General features: G+C 40.4%; 1 protein-coding gene across 1 annotated transcript in view; it reads right to left on the reverse strand.

Moving 5' to 3' along the window:
• The window catches only part of LOC129514449 (activin receptor type-2A), an 82,321-nt gene extending 63,053 nt beyond the window's left edge, over window positions 1-19,268 (reverse strand). Inside the window, exon 1 of the mRNA XM_055333029.1 lies at window positions 19,015-19,268. Within this exon, the coding sequence (XP_055189004.1) occupies window positions 19,015-19,069 (55 nt within the window). The 5' untranslated portion in view covers window positions 19,070-19,268. The remainder of the gene's footprint in view (window positions 1-19,014) is intronic.
• Window positions 19,269-20,710: the final 1,442 nt, after the last annotated feature.

The following is a 20,710-nucleotide window of genomic DNA, read 5'->3' on the forward strand; positions in this document are numbered from 1 at the left end:
TCAAAGAAAATCACACTGTCCTGGAATTGGTTAACGTCTATTTTAATACACATTTCAAAATATTTGATTCAATAGAAAGAACAGATTTAAGCCCTGCATACCAAGGTAACATACCCTGGCTCTGCAACTTCAGTTATGTAGCCTTAGGCAAGTCACTGAGTCTCAGGTTCTTCATCTATAAAATGGGAATAATATCTATCTTATAAGGTGAGTCACCCACATTATCACTGAAACTTAAAAGCACTTAGCCCAGGGCATACAATAAGTGGTGGCTATTAATAATGGCAGCTTTAACAAATGTTAATCATTAATAACATTATCGTTTTACATAATGACCAAGCTGTGACATAGCTTGCCAGTTCCAATTTGACCAAAGAATGTAATAATGTAAAATCGTGGCTCAGTGTAAATGGGGCTCACCTGATAATGACCCATTAAGAAAAAAAATTTAATCATTCTTCATCAAAAGCAAAAGTGACTGAGAAAAGCAATCAAAGACAGGATTTACCTGCAGCAACAATTAACACACATGGATTTGTGGTTACTATCAAGCAGAAGCAAAACAACCTTCTGCCCTGGACTTTCGGCTCACTTTGGTGTTTCTTACTGCTGTACTGCTACTTCCAGCACCCTACTTCCCCACCAAGCATGGACTTCTCAAAGTAGTACAAGGATGATTTACAGAACTACCTCTATTAATGACTGTAAAGATTCCCCCCACTGAGAATGGGAAATGGCAGAGGAGGATGAGAAAAAAGTGAGTAAGCATTCTTTTACCAAAAAAACACTGAACTTAAAAATGGGGTTTTAATAAAAGCGCTAGCTCCACTGCTTAGTGAATTCAAGCAAATTCTGTTATCTCAGAGTCTGACTTAAACTAAAACATAAAATAGGAAACATACCTCAAACAGGTTCAAATGGGATCAAATAGGAACATACATGAAATCAGTCAGAAAACTGTAAGGCATTAATAAATAGAAGTTACCTTCCCAGAAATAGTGATATTCAAATACTGAAAAAACCAAGTAAGATTCACTTTTGGAACTTTCACTTATTTCTCCTACCACACTCACTTCCCTTTTGTCTTCATCTCATTTTAGAAAGATTTTGAGATGCTCCCCTTTGAGGATATACTATTGAATGCCACAGTACTCCATTCTATTTTATAGTTTTCTGAAAAGATCCCCCCATGCTATATAAAATACCATCAAATTACATAATTGAAAATGTTAGTACTCTTCCCTGAAAACCAATGTTCTAGAATTTAGACAGTCTAACAAATTTAAACCAATCTAATAAATATATAACTAATATAAATAAAACAAACACTATTGTATCCTGAAGAGCATGGCCATCTGCAGAAGTATAGTTTCTCACTAAATATACTGGGATTCCCTCAGTTTTAGATTCACTACACTGTACTCATTCATGTTCAATGAATAGTTCAAGCTAGACACTGTGCTAGACAAAAACAATTAGCAGCAACTTTTTTTTTTTGAGACTTAAAAACCAACGGTTTTAGGTTCACAACAAAATGAGAGGAAAGTACAGGGATTTCTCATATACCCTCTGACCCCACACATGCATAACTTCCGGCATTATCAACATAACTCACTAGAATGCTACATTTGTTACCAAGGATGAACCTTGACACATCAGAATCACCCAAAGCCCCTCATTTATCTTAGAGTTCACTCTTGGTGTTGCATATTCTATGGGTTAGGACAAATGTATAATGACACATATCCATCATTAGACTATCATACAGGGTATTTTCACCACCCCAAAAATCCTCTGTGCTTTGCCTATTTATCCCTTCCACCCCTGACAATCAGTGATTTTTTTCTTAAGAATTTTTCAGTTGGCCTCTTTCACTTAGTAGCATGCATTTAAGCTTCTTTTTTCTTCTTTTCATGACTTGATGGCTCATTTCTTTTTAGTGCTGAATAATATTCCATTGTTTAGATGTACCACAGTTTATGTATACATTCACCTACTAAAGGACATCTTGGTTCTTCCAAATGTTGGCACTTAGGAACAAAGCTGTAAACATTCGTGTATAAGTTTTTGTTCGGACTTAAGTTTTTAATTCCTTTGGGTAAATATCAAGTGCCATGACTGCCGAATCCTAAGGTAAGAGTATGTTAGAAACCACCAAATTATCTTTCCAAAGTAGCTGTGCCATTTTGCACTCCCAATTATATGAGTTCATAGTGCTCTACATACTTACCAGCATTTGCTGGTGTCAGTGTTCCAGATTTTGCCCTAATAGGTGTACAGTATTGTCTCATTTTAATTTGTATTTGCCTGATGACTTATGATGTAAGGGCACCATTTCATAGCTTCTTTACCATCTGTTTATCTTCTTTGGTGAGGTGTCTGTTAAGGTCTTTGGTCCATTTTTATTTTTTTTTAATTTTTTTGTCCATTTTTAAATCTGTTTTTTTTTTCCTTATGAGTTCTAAGAGTTGTTTATTTTGGACAATAGTCCCCCATCAGATATTATCAAATATTGCAAATATTTTCTTCCAGTCTTATCTTTCAACTAATGTCTCTGAGTTAGTTAGAACACTTACTACATGCCAGATATCATTTAAAGCACTTTATATATATTAATTCATCTATACTTTATATTATCTCCCTTTTCCAGATGAGAAAAACAACTTGATCAGAGAGCCAGAAAATAATGGAGCCAAGATACAAAACCAGGTACTCTGGCTCCAGTGCTCTTGAACACTAGGAACTACACTGAAAGAATCTAAACTCAAGGTCAGCCAATAGAGATGGACATATTACAAGGAATTCTAATACAGAATATGGTAAGCAGTAGCATAGGGGTAACCAAGAGGGCTAAAAATATTAAGTCCGAGTCTTCAGATATTACCAGTTGAAACTAATTCCATATAAAATAGTAATTCCCATTGTAAAACCAAGACTCCCAACTCAGCCTGAGAAAAATTAACATACTTTATAAGGGTTTGTCATCTTTCCATTCAATTAACCAGGTATATCTCTCTGTCTACTATGGTTTCATTACTTTTCTAGTTAAGAACAATAACAATAGCCTTCCTATCAATCTTTTTCCTCCCAAGACAATTCCAAATCAAGTCAGAGATCAGAATTAGCATAAATTAGTTTGCACCATACTTGCTAATATATAAGAGAAACAGAGATGTCTTAGACACTTAATATAATTTTTAAGTACTTAAAATGGGTAACTAAATCTGGACTCAGTATTGCTTAAGAGAAGATTCTCCTTAATAACTAGAAAAGAACTATTTTCAATTAGCATATCAAAGCTACTAGTCTCCAATGCCAAAACTTCTGCCGGTAACATAATTAACAGCAGTCCTTGTTTTACCTATACCCACTTATAAATAGCCACCTGGGAATAGCCAACCCATTCAGGTGGCCAGGTGGCCCTGCTACTTGGGTTTCCCTCCTTGTTCTCCTTTCAACTAAAGACAAGATTATATTACTCTTCCTCACTAAACTTCATCCTCAAGCCCTTGTTGTTTCTGGTATGAGTTAAGAGCCCACACTGGTGGTGAGGTATGAAGGAGCAAGGCTCGCTGTACAGACAGGGAAGAAGAAAAAGTAAAGGCAAAATGACAGAGCCTCTTCCTTTCTTACACATCATGTCATTCTTCACATAGTTCCTAATCATTTTCTTCCAGTAGCCCTGTCTTAATACTTAAGCCGGTGCCTTGTCTCAAGAAATTTGATGAGTTGCCAACAATTAAAACATTTTTTTTTTGTGGGACACCAGGGTGGCTCAGTGGTTGTGCATCTGCCTTCAGCTCAGGGCGTGACCCTGGGTCCTCCACATCGGGCTCCCTACACGGAGCCGGCTTTTCCCCTGGCTGTATCTCTGCCTCTCTGTGTCTCTCGTGAATAAATAAATAAAATCTTTTAAAAAAATGAAATGTTTTTTTGTACTCTGAAACACAATAGAAGTCATACACAGCTTCTTTCCCTACAGTAAAAACGTGTTATAACAAAGAAGTGCATATTCTAAAATAAGGTAAGTGTTCATATGAATCTCACTGGTGAAGCTTATTAGTTTAAGACCCTGTCTTTTTATCTATAAAACGGATAACTACTTCATAAAGTAACTTGGTACCCAAAACACTGTAGCAAGCAATAAAGACTTCCTTCCAATTTTTTCATTTGGGTCTTATATATAATAAGAGGGGGGAAAAAGATGTCAGGATCAGTATCTCAAGCCCTTAGTACAGGCTTTCAAACTTTCTGACCACAAACCACTGTAAGACCTACATTTTTCATTGTGATCCACACATATATACATAAAATCACACACATACCTGAACTTCACAAAATGCTACAATCACTCTTCTATTTTCTTTCTTTTCTCTGCACCCCCTACAACCTCTTTACCTCCATGCCCTCCCTCCCTAATCACATAACTCTCTTTTTAGTCCTGTCACCCTATCACCCTACTGGAGCCCCAGGGATCCAGATATTTCCCAAGATCCAAAGCCCAGCAGACAGAAAAAGAGGGATCCCAGAAGAAGGAAATTTTGATAGGTGTTGAGAATATGTCTTTCTTCTGGTCCAAGAAAGAATACCGTATCCATTCTCTCAGAGATAGTGTTATTGCTGGGGGGCAAAGCTGTACTGCTGGAATAAAGAACACTGAAGGTAAAAAAAAAAAAAAAAAGAAAAAGGCTTGTAGATTAGTCTGGGGACTTACCCAACTTATATAACAATGATCCTATAAGAAAATTCTTTCTAGGTTCCAAAAAAAGTTTTTAAAACACAAAATACTTCTTGGAGGGAGGGGTGTTATTTATACCATGTTCTACGTTAGGGGCTGGAATAGCTTGTATGTTTTTAAATGGCTGAAAAAAATTCAAAAGAATATTTTATGACACATGAAAATTACACGAAATTCAAATTTCAGTATCTATAAATAAAGTTTTATTAGAACACAGTCACACTGATTCATTGATTCATTGTGATTTAACACAAATGATTTTGTGTTAAAACTGGCAAAGCTGGGATCCCTGGGTGGCGCAGCGGTTTGGCGCCTGCCTTTGGCCCAGGGCACGATCCTGGAGACCTGGGATCGAATCCCACGTCGGGCTCCTGGTGCATGGGGCCTGCTTCTCCCTCTGCCTGTGTCTCTGCCTCTCTCTCTCTCTCTGTGTGACTATCATAAATAAAAATTAAAAAAAATAAAAATAAAAAATAAAATTTAAAACTGGCAAAGCTGGGAAAAAAAGAAAAAAAAAACTGGCAAAGCTGATAGTTGCAAAAAAGACTGCCTAAAATATTTACTATCTAGCCCTTTACAAAAAAAAAAAAAAAAAAACTTTGTGAACTCTTTAGTATTTGAAAGCTTTCAACCTACATTCACAAATACTGGTTAAACACCTTTTATGTGTCAGACGCTGGGGAAACTACAATGAATAAGTCAGAGATATGGCTCTCCCCTCCCAAGAATTCATGGAAGGCAAGTGAAAGCAAAAGCTCGGTAAAATAAAGAGCATTTGGTTTGTTGTAAGAACCATCAGAGGGCCAATATGGCAAAAGAGGAGACTGGAGATGACCATATTAAGCGATGCGTTTAAGGTCACTATAAAAACTAGACATTCCTCTAATATTTTACTGTATATTCAGTTTATTAACTCCTTTACTCACACTGTAAAGATAAATATCTACTGACGCAAAATCACAAAATCTAAATTAGAACTATTACAGTTCACTTGAACCTAGCATTCTAATGTTCTCAAAAAAAATCATTGCATTAATATAAATATCTGAAATAATATTTCGAAGTTTAAAAAGTTGCAAATGTATATGTAAGTGTGCTTGAGTTTATGTATGCAGTCTCTGATCCTCACTGTACTTCTGTGAGGTAGGTATTATAAACTCCATTTTACAGATGAAGAAATTTACAGAATTTTCCCAAGTTCAAATGGTATATCACACCACGGTTTTTTTTTTTTTAAAAAAAAAAAAAAAAAAGGCCCAACACCCAAGTTTTCTCCCTACAGAATGTCTGTTCTTTCTACTAAACCACTCCAAGAACTGCATAATTAATTACTTTCACTGAATTTGAGATGAAGAACCTTCCTACTGCTATTCATTTGTTTTTGAGAAAATCATTCTTTCTAACCAACAGCTACATTTGTACCAGTAAGATTAGCTTTTATTTCTATTAACTAGACCTTACTAGTCTACAACAGGTTCCAATGGTAGAAAATTCTACAGTCTGTAACAGACTAGGCTCTTATGATTTTTTTTCTACTCCCTGGCTTAGTGAGCTGATATCTTTCCCTATCACAGAAACAAGATCAGATATTAATTTAAAAATACTGTTTAATCAAAGCTGCTAAATATACGTTGCTAAATATATGTTGCTAAATAGGAATTACAACTCTTGGTGTAGGGCTATTATTTTCCAGCTACAATAGTGAAAGATAAAATCTGTGGATAAAAGATCAAAACCACTCTTCTACTGATTCAAAAATAAAAAAAGTATAACCAACATTCCTCTTCTCTTACCCTGATCTTTTAATTTTACTCCATCTTTCTAAAGTGAGGATCAGCTTGAGTAGACTTGTATCTCATAAAAATCATTCTGATAGAGGTAGTTACTAGAAAAAAACAGTACCTGACATTCTGTTTGACCCTCTCAGCAGTTAAAGCCTTCTAATTTAATCATTTTTATTATTTCTAGTTCTCTTGGCGAATAGGCAATCTCTATTTACATTTTAACAAACAATTAGCAATGAATTTCCTAATTCAACACCCAAACCAGGTTTATGTATGTCTATGGAAGAGAACAAAAAAAGGTCAGTTGGTAAGACATGTCATGTAACATTTACACCAAATAAAAAGATGATCAGTAGCTATGTAATCATTTTCCCAGTCACAAAGTAAGGTTTTCTTTTTTTTCCCTACCTCTGAATGCCTACTAATCAAACTGCTTTACTATTACCCTGCCCATCTGTATAAGCTAATCTCTCATAACTGCCCTTATTCATTACGTATCATTCTCTTTTAACTTAGACTTTTCATTTCTCCCCCATATCATTTTAAAATGTACTTGCACAAGTAATTTGAAGTCTAAGCTTAAATAAAAACAATTAGCAAATTCTATTCACAAGTAATGCAGTATGAAACTCCAGTACCAATTAAGACAAAAACTAGCAAACCAGTTATACTTCTAGAGCTACTTTATTTTAGGTAATAACAAATAAGATGGGTTTTCAGGGTGAAACTACCCTTCTTTACAATAGGTGGCTTAAGTTAGCTTTACCTGCTTCCATAATGAGAGAAACCAAATGAAAAGAGGCAGCCACCATTACATTTTTAAATTCAGTAAAGTTTAACGTCTCTTCTGGTTTTCTCTCTGTGTAATAATATAGTTTTTCCTAGTCAGAGATGATGCTGCTGAACTTCTGCCAATATAGAGTTGATTTCCCTGTGCCAAGCACCACCTCCCCCTCCTACCAACAATAAAGGCTTGAAATCTTTCACATATAAAAATATTCAAGCTGACTACTTAGAGTTAGAGGCCATAGCCCTGAGTAAAAATAAGAACCCATAGTATTAACTATTTATCCTTTCAGCCTTTAAGACCTTGATAACCTGTAAAGATATCAAATTCCTAAGAATTAAGACACAATATATGCTTTTTCTACTTATGAATCTTCAACCATACCAACAATACAATATATTACATGTTTAAAGCAATAAAGAGATGATCTTGTGAAAAAATAGACATATGAAAAGGAGTAAAGTCAAAGTTTCACTGGGAAATAGGACTGCTTAGTAAACAAGAATATAAATTAGCAAATGCACAAAATCTAAATATAGGAAATTGCCACAAAAATTCAATAAACTCCAATCTACATTTTATTATCTCTCTTTTTAGATTTTGGTTTTTTTTTTTTTTTGATGTTGTAGAAAGTTTTCAGGTGCACAATAAGCCTATCCATTTTTTTTTAATTTTTTTTTAAATTTTCTTAATTTATTTATGATAGTCACATAGAATGAGAGAGAGAGAGGCAGAGACACAGGCAGAGGGAGAAGCAGGCTCCATGCACCGGGAGCCCGACGTGGGATTTGATCCCGGGTCTCCAGGATCGCGCCCTGGGCCAAAGGCAGGCGCCAAACCGCTGCGCCACCCAGGGATCCCCCTATCCATTTTTCTTTAAAGAAATAATAGGTAGGAAAAAATGGGGTGACTAAGAAAATCTGAGAGGAAAAAAAAAAGAAAATCTGAGAGGAAGACTAGTTAATTGCAGGCAAGCTTTAGAGTATGGAGAATGTTCAAAGCTAGAAGGGGTCTTGGGAGAGTCTCTAGTTCAGGTTGATGGGAACAGCCTCCTACTCTCACCTCTTCACTCTTAGATTCCCCTAATTTATTGTCCAGAGAGCTGCCCAAGTGATATCACCACATAACCCAGATCTAGCTCCTCCTTAAAACTCTTTGCTTTACCACTACCCTTTGGATTTTATTCTAACTCCTTCCCACATTAGATCAAAGCCCCTACATGGTCTGGTCCCTGTCTATCTCTCCAGTCTCAAGCCTACACTCACTTCTTCAGGCAGGCAAACATTTACTGAGCTTCTCCTTTGCCAGACACTGTGCTAACCCCTGAGTGTATCATGACAAAGGTGACACACCCCTCTTAGAGCTTACACTCCAGTAGTGGAAAGTGTAGATAATAAATGGGTAGATAAACTAAATAACTGGAGATTTGTGGTACGTGATGTGAAGTGAATAGCTATCCTGTGAGTACCCTGTTTGCTTCTGTCAGAACTCATATGATGATCTATAATTATTTTATTCACTTGGATACTTTAAGACTGTAAGCTCCATAAGCACATAATCATATCTGTCTTCTTCACTGCTGCATCCCAAGCACATTGCAGTGTCTAGCAATGCAGTTCAACATTTGTTAATAAAAAAATAGTTATTTTACCCTTTTTAATTTAAAGATGAGTAAAATGAGTTCTTAGTGATGGCTAAGGTCAAGAAGAGTAAGCAAAGTAAGAATCTGAATGAAATTCAAGTTTTAGCCCAAGATATTATTATATCATATCCAAAACACTGATCTCAAAACTTGATTGTTTTCAAAGCTTGTAGCTGTCCCCCCAAAACAGGCTTGAGAATCTTTCAAGACTTTACTTTTATATGAAAAATCTTGCAGCACTTACGTTTTAAGTAAAATTATAAGTATATCTTAAATTCCAATAAATAGAAATGAAAATTTATTCAAATGTTTCCTTTCAATGTATGCTACAACAATGAGATCTTGAAGAATACTTTGTAAAAAAAAAAACTTATCTGAATGTTCTAAATATTTCTTGGCTCCTTTTTGGCACTCTATTGATATTTTCTTTGGCTAAATAATTTAGTCAGAATTTAGTTTATATTAACTCGTAAGTAATTTACTAGAAAATTTTAAAATACATTCCAAGAACTGAATCTATATTTTTAAATGTTTTACACACTACATTCTTAAAATAATAAGACTTAAAGATAGTTTACAAACTAATATGTGTGTGTGGTATCTACTGTGCGACTGTGTTATATGGCCTATTACTTCATTAAATACATCTTGGTTTACAAATTTAAAAAAATTAATCTAAGAGTTTTAGAAACTTGCCAAGATATCATAATTTACCCATGACCCCTCCTCCTAAAATAATGCTTTGGAAGTAGCTTGATTTATCATCTATAATCATAAAAATGTGAAGATCATGTATAATCATAAGGATATGAAGACTAACAGATTTTTTCCAATAAAGGTTTCATTTCTATTAAATATATATTGTAAAGTTAGTAATCATAAGTAGGAAAACTCCTCTCTCAAAGTTTTATATATGGATAGGCTTACTTTTATTACAATATGTAAAGATGGTTCATTTTTCAAAGCTTTTAAAAAGCAACCACTCCCTAGTGGGAACTTCTAATAATTATCGCTTTACATTTATTTTCTTCAGCAAATTAGAGAATACAATGATTCCCAATGTGACTATAGCTATTAAGAAAATAGTCAACCAAAGAAAAAAGTGCTTGTATCTAGTCCAAAAGAATGGTATTAAAAAAGTTTAGGATTCAGGCATGAATAACATACACCAAGTCAAAAAAGTTTCTAAATCTACTTCTATGCAAGAGTATAATTTACTATGAGGAAAATGCCTTATGTAGATCTCAAAGAATATAATCTGGATGGCCAGTATGAGCAATAACTGCAATTACTATAATCTATTAAACACAAACAACATACCAAGCCATAAGTGCTTAGAATTCTTTAACTTCACAATAAAGACATATCCATTGTGTGGTATCTCTGCCCCCATAAAAGAATATTACATGTGCTCATATTTTCTATGTACTCTTATTTTTCCAAATCATGTGGGTATTTTCACTCATCCTTATTATCTAAATCCATATCTGTCTGTAGAATTTCTTTAGTTATGAAAATGCTTCCTATTTTCTTCTGGTTTTTTATTTCTTTACCAATTTAGTTAGTAGCACCAGCATCCTACTTTAATCTTCAAATTGCTCTATCCTATATTCCACATATATATATTTGGGACATCCATCAAGAGCTATCTCATACACTCCTATCTCTCTTAGTTTCAATTACTGTTGCTCTGATTTAACCCCCTCAAATGAGGTTATTTTACTTTTTCAAGAAATTATAAACATCCTCTCATCACATAAATCTCCTCAGATTTAGTCAAAATTCCCTCATCTCAATTTGCCTTCCATCCATGGTCAAGTTTACCGGTAAATGCCCTCTGTGTTCCTGATCCTATTTTGTGCCTTTTCCTTCATATTAAGATGAACATCCCTCTCAAACACCTTCCAAGACATTTTCTCCCTATTACTAGGATCTATGTCCTCCAGAAAGCCTTTCCTAAATTTAAAAAAAATATGTATATATGAACCCTTCAAAATTACAATCTAATTCTGTTTTAGCACTTTTGTGTATACCTAATTTATCCAGTGAATCCAAAAGAGAAAAGAGCTCAGTCAGGGCCATGCTCTCTCTTGGGACCACTTTTCGTTATATTCTATACCTAAGTACTCATTCTCTACTGTAAGTTAAATAATGAGCACATTTTTCAGTATATGTATTTTTCATTCCACATGTTTACACTGCAGCTTCCTTCTCAGAGTACTGAGTAGAGAGAATAAGGGATTGTTGAACTGAGTCGCTATTTCTTAGGAGTTGAGAACCCATAAGTTCATCACTGAATTAATTAATGGATCACAATAAAAAATATTTTAGTGAACAGAATATAAAAATAAATAAAAGTCTCACACACAGAGTTCACAAAACTTCTATTCCTGACATATATACATATTTATGTATATGGAAACTGAGTAATGATGTAATGTCTATCTCTTACTGTGGGCTATGGTCAAAAGAGCTGAAAGCTACAGAACTTAAAGGTCTCTAAAATGCCTTCTAAATCTGCACAATTCAAATTATATTAAAAGATTTATTAGTCTAAGGATGAGAAAAAGCATTTTTAAAAAATGAAGAGAATTTAAGGATACCCAAAAAACAGCCAGCAAAATCTTTTTTTTCTTAATAAAATGTCACTATTAAACTCTAACCTTAAGATTATAGAATCATAAAGCTTTTAGAAAAGGAAAAACATTCAGAAATAATCTAATCCAACTTTATTGCTTTAATACATATAAAAGGAAAACCCAGGCCCAGAAATGAAAAAATTTCACTTCATTCATTCACTGAACATTTCCTCTGCACCCATTATGTGCCAGGTTCTAGGATTAAATCTGCATATAGAGAAGATGTCTCCAAAGAGCTCACAGTCTAACATGTATAAAGGTAAATAAACATTTGCAGTAATTAGTGGAATCAAGGTCATTTAGAAAAATAGCAACTAACTCAATCTGGGTTGGGTGGCAGAAAAATTGTTTCTAAACAAGTGATACTACTCAGTCTTAAAAACAAAGAGCTGGCCAGGTAAAGGAGAAGAAATAAAATATACAAAGATACTGTACTGATACACAATAAAGGATGACACATTCAAAAAACTGTAAGCCAAGTTGTATAGCTGGAATATAAGGAGGAGACATAGCAGAATACCAAGTATTTGTGATTTTTTTTAAGATTTTATTTATTTACTCATTTACTCTCTCAGAGAGAGAGAGAGAGAGAGAGAGAGGCAGAGACACAGGTAGAGGGAGAAGCAGGCCCCATGCAGCCTGACGCGGGACTCCATCCCGGTTCTCCAGGATCACACCCCAGGATGAAGGCGGCGCTAAACCGCTGGGCCACCGGGGCTGCCCTATTTTTTTTTTTTAAGATTTTTAGTTATTTATTTATCAGAGAGAGAGAGGAGAGAGGGGGGCAGAGACACAGGCAGAAGGAGAAGCAGGCTCCATGCGGGGAGCCCGACGCAGGACTCGATCCGGGGTCTCCAGGATCATGCCCTGGGCCGAAGGCAAGTGCCAAACCGCTGAGCCACCCAGGGATCCCAAGGGGCTGCCCTATTTATGTGATATTTAACCTTCAAATCACTCTCTGAGGTGGTCACTATTAATATCCCCATTTTGTAGATGATAAAACTGAAGTACAAAAGATGAAGTGATGTGCCCAAAGTTAAATTGTGAAGCCAGGATGTAAACCAGGGAAGCCTAACTCCAGAGCCTATCCTCTTAGTCACTATACCAAGAGGTTAGAGAACACAAGCAGGAACCAAATGATAAAACACCATTCTAAGTACATACCATTCTAAGACTTTAGATTTTATGCTAAAGGTGACTCAGTGAAATGTTTTAAGCAGGAGTGACATATTTAGATTTATTTTTTAATGAAGTCAATCTGGAAGTTATATGTGGACAGACTGGAAGAGGAAGTAGTTACAGGGACCTAGTCTTGGCTAGAAAAGTATTACCATAATTCAGGCAAGAAAAATGATAGATGTGCTACACAGTGGCAGTGCTGGCACTGGAACCAAAGTCTACTGACCACCGTGACCACATTCTTGTCCAGTATCCATAAGAACCTCCAAACTTCTTCCTTTAAACCCACCATTCTAACAGTTTAAAAAAAACTCAAAACTCGGGGAAATACACATTTTCTTTAGACCCTTCATTAAACCAAATGTGACTACTAGATGCATTTGGATATAGGAAAGAAAGTGACTAGCAGAAACCCAGTGGAGAATGACAGAAAGTCAATTGCTATCTACAGTAGTTTTCTTACCTTCTTGACTTTTTCCTTCTCCTTCCCCTATATACTATTCCTGGAACTTTCATGTTCAATAGTCAATTTGAAATCAATGTTCTGTCTAGACATGACTATTATAACCTAACAAAATTAAATCTACCACCGAGGAAGTCTGATGTGGTCCCAGCAATAAATATATTCTCTGGTCTGGTCAAACCGTGGCTTAAACAAAGGTGATGAATGAATAATAACAAAAGATAGACTTTTTGAAAGCAGAGAAGAGTTAAAACCAGAACATTTAAGAGGGAGTAAGAGTGGGGTACCTGGGTGGTTCAGTCAGCTAAGTGTCAGATTCTTGATTTCAGCTCAGGTCATGACCTAGGGTCATGAGCTTGAGCCCTGCATCAGGTCCCACATAAGATTCTCTCCTCTCTCTCTGCCCCCTCCTCAAAAAAAGGTTATGGGGGAGGGAGGAGTAAGAGCAATCTACAGTTGAAGCTATTTGATTCCAAAAGTGTGTGTGTGTGTGTGTGTGGTATTCCAGAAGCCAACAAATGAAAGAACAGTAGAAAAAAACTATCTGGTCAATTCTCAAACATTCTAAACTGAATCTGTTTTCATTTAAACCATGTGTGAGTCCCTTGAGCCACCCTGATGCTAAGCAACAAGTGGGTTCCATAAACAAGCTGCCTACAGTATAAGGAAGTACAGAAGGAACAGAGGGGGTTAAAGAGAATAAACAAAAAAGGCATAGAGTGGAAAGGGAAGCATAATGAAAAGGAATGGAAGAAATTATGAGTTATACAATATGGACTAAAAAGTGAAAGAGTACTAGTGACCCTAATCTCAAACACTGCTACCTAAGAGGAACCAAGACAAGTAGCAACATAAGAGAGCATGAAAAGAGGAAATTTAAATCACAGATTTTTTGAGACCCCCAAAGATGAGAAATAAGAGTACACTACTCACAAAAGTAAAAAAGCAACAAAACAGTTTTAGAATCTAAAGGAATAGAGATTATTAAATTCTCGTTTGATTTAGTTGTGCTTTACTTCACACAAAACGGTGAATCCAAAAGGTGAAAATGTCAGTAGTACCAGAGATACGCATGTATGAGAGGTGTGTTACAAAGATAGTATAAGGCTTATTTGCATACTTTTTGTGGGAGTGATTTCAGAATTTTTCCTTTCAATGCTGTAGTGCTACTTATACCTTTTCACTTTAATTCTTTATCCTGGCTGGGTTCACTTCCTTAAAACCAGAGTTCAAAACAAGTAAGCACTTATTAGTTATTGTCAAATTTTAACCTTAAAAAGGACAAGGGTCTGTGATAGATTATAGAATATTAATTAGCATAGCCTGAATGAGTCTAATAATTTAATTCTTTTCACTTTAATTCTTATCCTGGCTGGGTTCACTTCCTTAAAACCAGAGTTCAAAACAAGTAAGCACTTATTAGTTATGGTCAAATTTTAACCTTAAAAAGGACAAGGGTCTGTGATAGATCATAGAATATTAATTAGCATAGCCTGAATGAGTCTAATAATCAAAACCCAGCCAATGATTCTCCAGAAAATTATGTAATTAAGAAACCACTTTAAAAGTTTCTTCAAATTAAAGGCAGCTAAAAGAAAGAAGAAGAAGAAGGAAAAGAAGAAGGAGAAGAAGAAATATCCTTAAAAAAAAAAAAAAGACCTAAATTTATACTTCGAAACCTTTCAGGGACATATAACATACATAGTTCTTCCATAGGAAACTTATAAAACTTTCTGGCACCCTCACTGTTGATCTCACTTTCTCTTTCTCTCTTTCTTTCTCTCTCTTTCTCTAACACACAATCCGCTGCCACCACACAGTCCAGACAGTAAAATTTCAGTAAGATAAAAGGAAATATCCTTAAAGGTAATTATCACAGCAAGGAGTCTACTGGATCAGATGCAAATATAATTAAACTTGATACCTTGACCAATCATTCATCCTATTCATGAATATACCAGTCTTCATGGGCTCTCCATCATAGCAAAGCAATGGTTTTGGAGAGTTTATTCATAAATCAGCAAAATATTTTATTAAAGTATAATAAGGTGAAATAATGCATACAGCTATAGTCTAATATAATCATTCTAGTTTTAAAAGATAACGAAAAGATGAAAGCTCTCAACAAAAAGTCACCTAAAGATCAATATGCATGTACCTGCAAAATTTGGATGACTGACTGTGGGAGTAGGAAGCAGGACCCTTTTGCTAATATACTAATACTTTTGAAAACAGAGCTTCTCAACCTCAACATTACTGACATTTTGAGCCAGGTAACTCTTCACTGTGCAAGGCTGTCCTGTGCACCGCGGGATGATGAGCAGCATCCCTGCCCTTTCCCCGCTAGATGCTAGTAGCACACCCTCCCCCATAGTTGTGATAACCAAAAATGTCTTCAAATGTCCCCTGGAGGAGAAGTGCAGGGGTAGGTAGCAAAAGACACCCAACCTGAGAACTACTAGCTTATAAATAGAAAAAAATTCAAAGTGAATTGGTGGAGGAGGGAGTTTGTCTTGTTCCTCTTCTGGTTTTGATGTTCCAGTAGATGGTATCTGAATCTGATCACAGACTACACTTAAGAGATTCTGAGTGTAGGAAACAAAGCGTGTCACATCCATCACTTGTTAGCCAAAGTTCAGCTGAGTCCCAGAAGATCCACAGTGCTGCCAATTCCCCCTCCAAAGGCACATAGACTCACTCACAGAAACACACATGGGCATGGGCGCGCACACACCCGGCACTGCCTACCTATCTGAGGTAAAAGAAATGCACGTAATTACTTTATTTCCATTTCTTATTTCATCAAATATATGGACCAGGCTGCTCCAGTTCCCACAGAAACCCAAATTCCTCAACTTAGTCAGTGCAACTCAAACACCACAATAGCTGCATCATTCTAGATAGGAGAGACCTAAGTGCTAGAACAAGTATTAAACTCATAGTTTAACAAATGGTGAAGAAAGACACAAATTAGCCACACTGCTTTAAAAACAAACAAACAAATCCAATAAATCGATTTGTGTTTTGAAACAGAATCTGAGGAAGGATAAAAAGAATGGAAAAAAATGCAAATACAAAAGGAATCTGAAGGCATCTGAGGAATAGAACAAAACTCAAAAATGTTTCCCCTGGAATTACATTAAGAAATTACATACTTGGCCATATCCTACAGGAATAGTCTGCAAAATCAGTCTCCTATATACTATGCCATGGGATGGAAACTGAAAAATCAAAGTCTGCAAAATACTAAAAAAAAAAAAAAAAAAAAAAGTAAGCATCCATCCTAAAAATCTGATATACAACAGCTCTTTATTACTATTTTTCATTTGCTTAAAAAAATTAAATATCCAGAAACAAAAAAAAAATGACAACTTGAGAAATTTTTTAATTCTTATAAAAATAGCCATCCTCATGCTTCCAGCATGCCAGATTACATATTACCTAGGAAAATCAATTAGGAAAGGAAACATAATAATCTTTTAGAGTGCATTTGATTCATAACAAAAGCCTTTTAAAAAATCAGATATTTTAAGTACTAAAAATCTTCATACATAAATATGGATTAAAGTCTTTAAGATGATTTCAATTATCTTCAACAGAATTATATTTTAGTTCAACTAGGAATTATTCGGGAAAAAAAAAACTATGCAACAATATTCAGCACCAGTTTTATGTAATTCTATGTGCTATACATATCTATATGCTCTGTAAGCAAGAAAATTACTGTATTTCAGAATTTTAGCTATTAACCTCCTGGCCCACTGAAAATAATCCTACAAGAAACTAACGCTCAATTCTTTTTACTTCTAAACCAAGCAGAGGAGGCTGTAAGATCTGTAAGCGACAGCCTGCTTTTCCAGAAGTAATACCTTGAGACTGCTTAAGAATAACCCCCTTCACCAATTATTGTGACTCAGGTGGGTTTGGGAGGGAATAATGTCCACAATTCCTTGGTCAGTGGCCATGATGCCCCTCCTCCTCAAGGGCAGGAGATCAGAGAAAGGGATTTGAACAAGAGGAGTTCACCAACCAGAACATACAGGAACCAGGAGAGAGAGAGTACTACGGGAAAATAAAAACTGCATAGTTAAGTCATGTCACAAAAGCGAGAGGTTTAATGTTATCAAGGTACTCATTCATTTCGGAGACACCATTGTTTATCTTCCTCCCCAAACCCTGCACAAAAAGAACTGTCAGCCTGCCTTAAGCATGTTCCTTCTTCCATTTAAACAGACATGATTCTTTTGGTTAATCTCTGGCAATGATCGCCATTTCACAACACATTTAGCCCACCCGGAACTGATCAATACCACTACAGACATAAGACTAGACTTTATCCATTTATTAACCACAAGGAAATGTGCCATTCAGCAAAATTCTATACGTTACAAAGGATTCTATTAGAAGAGGGGGTTGGGAGGATGGACGGACACACACACACACACACACACAGCACAGAGGTACACAAAGAAAAGACTAACACCCTCTACTTTCCCTGTAGCAAACGAGATAAAGACGTGGCCGTGAAACCTGTCAATTCGTCCCCTCCGTCCCCCCCCCCCCGCCTCCAATAATTCTCTCCCACAACCTGGTAACCGAATATTGAATTCTATGATCACCAGATCCACTGCGACTTCAAAGTGTTCCATCCATCAAACTAACTCTCCTGCTTCGTACGTGTGCACACCTTGGAGCTGGGCTGCGTTCGTTTACAGAACCCCAAACACAAAAGACTAGTTTCCCCAACCACTGGTTGCAAAGGCGTACAACGTCCAAGCAAAAATCACAACGTCGGATGCAGGAGGGACCAGGTCGTCCCCTCCAAGCCTCGGGCCACAACCTACGCCAGGACCGCAACGTCTCTGACAAGCGCGAACCATCTCAAATGGCTGCTCTATGGACCGAAAACAATGCCTCGATACACCGCGCGTTAAGAGAAGTCTCCCGTAGGTGAGCGGAATCTGTGCCAGCCGAGAGCACGCAGAAATGGTGGTGGAGGGCCAGCGCTCCGCCAGCGCCCGGCCGCGCTCCGCTCCGCTCCGCGCCGCGCCGCGGTATTGTTAACACCCGGGCCACAGCAGCTACAACTATTTTTAACGCGGCTGGACGCCGAAGTTGAGGAGACCGTGAGGCAGGCAGGCAGGCCCGCGGGCGGGCGGGCGGGCGGGCGGGCGAGGGGGGTGGGGGGAACCCCGATGACACCGCCGCCGCGCCGCATTGTTTCTCGCGGTCCGCAGCGAGCGGGCGAACCCGCGAACGGGCGGGCGGGCGACAGCCGGCTGGACGTCCGTCGTGACGGCCACCGCGGAAGCGCTGGTTACGAGACAATCAAACCCAGAACAAAACGCGCCGCTCCGGGGGGAGGCAGGCCACGCGACACGCCGCTCCGCGGGGCGCCTTTCGGGGCTCGAACCCGCGGCCCCGGCTGTCACTTGTGCCGCTTGTGGCTTAACCGCCCCCCTCCCCCCCCCCCGCCCCAGGCAGCGCTGTCACCCAGGGCGAGGGCCACAGAGCGTGACTTTCCCACTCGCACGGCCGAGCCGTCCGTCTCCTCAGCCCGCCGGCCCGGCTCCGAGCGGGAGACGCTGACAGAGATTTCCGGGGCACGGTCAGAGCTGAGGTGGGGGTCGCGCGGGGTCGCCGGGGGGCGGGTGTGCGCGCGTGTGTGCGCGCGTGTGTCCGTGTGTGTGTGTGTGTGGAGAGCTCCCCAGGCCGCCGCCGCCGCCGCCGCCGCCGCCGCCGCAGCCGCCGCAGCCCCGCCGCGCTCGCTCCACGCGCCTACCTGAAGAGCAGGAGATAAGAAACACGGCGAACGCCAACTTCGCAGCAGCTCCCATTTTCCCGAGGCGCCGGGGAATCCGCAGCAAGTTCTCGCTAGATAGCCAGTTCCCTGGGTCTTCCTCGGAGACAAACCTCCTGGTGTGAAATCAACCGTCATAAAACATATTCGGAAGCCCCCGACCAAAAAGAAAAAAAAAATAAAAAATAAAAAAGGTTCACGGGGTTAAGAAAAAAAAAGGAAAAAATAAAAGAGCACAATAATAATATATATTTAAAAAAAAAAGAAAAGGAAAAATGCACCACGGGGAAGGGGTGGGGGGAGAAAACCGCCACACACACGCACAACACACAAAACCAAACAACGAAAAGGCAACAACAACAAAAGCGGGTTTAAATCACTGTCAAAATCACTGTCAGCGCCGCTCGCCTGTCGGGGCTCTCGGAACAAAACGCCAGGCGGAGGCGCCGAGGCGGCGGCGGCGGCGGCGGCGGCGGCGGCGGGGCGCCCGAGCCGCCCGGACAGTCCGGGAGCCGAGCCGGGTCCGACGTCCGGACCGACCTTCAACCCGGACACCCAAAGTCCGCGGACCGCTGGCGGCCGGGCTGGCGGCCGTGGCGGCCCGGGCGGCGGGGACGGCGCGGCGGCGGCGGGGACGGCGGCGGGGACGGCGGTGCAGGCGGCGGCGCAAGCGGCGGCCAAGTTCTGGTCCAGGCTCTGGCTCCGGCTCCGGGCTCCGGGCTCGGCCGCGTTTTCGGTCCCCTGGCCTCCGCCGGCCCCGCCCCCCACACTTCCGGTTCCGGCCCGAAGCTGGAAGCCAGGCGCGGCGGAGGAACGCCCGGCCGCGGCGGCGGCGGCGGCGGCGGCGGCGGTGGCGGCGGGGACGGGGACGGGGACGGCGGGGCGGCGGGGCGGCGGGCGCAGCGCGCGTGCCGGGCCGGGAGCGCGAGGAGATGGTCGGGGAGGCGAGGCGAGGCGGGCGCGGGGAGGGGCGCGCGCGAGGGCGGGGCGGGCCGGAGGGCGGGGGGCGGGGCGGACGGAGGCGCGTTCCCGCGAGGCCTGTGCGTCCGGCCTGCGCGGCCTGCGGGGCTGCGGGGCTGCGGGGCTGCCGGGCTACGGGGCCCGGGCGGGACGTGGGGCGCGGGGCGCGGGGAGCCGCGGAGCCCGCGCCCTGCCCTGCGCTGCCCCAGGGGACGCCGCGTCCGCGGAGCCGCCCGGCCGACCCGGTGCGCGCGGGCTGCAGGCGCGGCCCGGCCCCAGCCCCCGGCGCCCGAGCGCTCAGTGCCGCGGCCGAGCCACCGGGCCGGGCGTGCACGCGGGGCGGGGGGCAGCCGAGCGCCGCCCGGGATCGCGCGGGGTCCGCTCCGCACCCGGCGGGGTCGCGGCTGCCTCTTTCTTTCCTTGCATCTTTTTCTTTCTTTCTTTCTTTCTTTCTTTCTTTCTTTCTTTCTTTCTTTCTTTCTTTTTTTTTTTTTTTCTTAAATTTTCACGCCCCTTAAGCCAGGTGGATCGCTCGCACGGGGCCGGACCGGGCTCGGATCGCGACTCCGAACGCAGGGCGAGCGTCCTCCCTCGCGGAGCCCGCGGCGGCGGCGGCGGCGGCGGCGGCGGCGGCGGGTTCGAGCCCCGCGGAGGCCGGGACCCGACCCGACCCGACCCGACCCGGGGCCGCCCGGCCCTGCCTGCGGCGTTCAAGCGT

The sequence above is a fragment of the Nyctereutes procyonoides genome, unplaced genomic scaffold, assembly GCF_905146905.1.
Source record: "Nyctereutes procyonoides isolate TBG_1078 unplaced genomic scaffold, NYPRO_anot_genome, whole genome shotgun sequence".
NCBI classification, from domain to species: domain Eukaryota; kingdom Metazoa; phylum Chordata; class Mammalia; order Carnivora; family Canidae; genus Nyctereutes; species Nyctereutes procyonoides.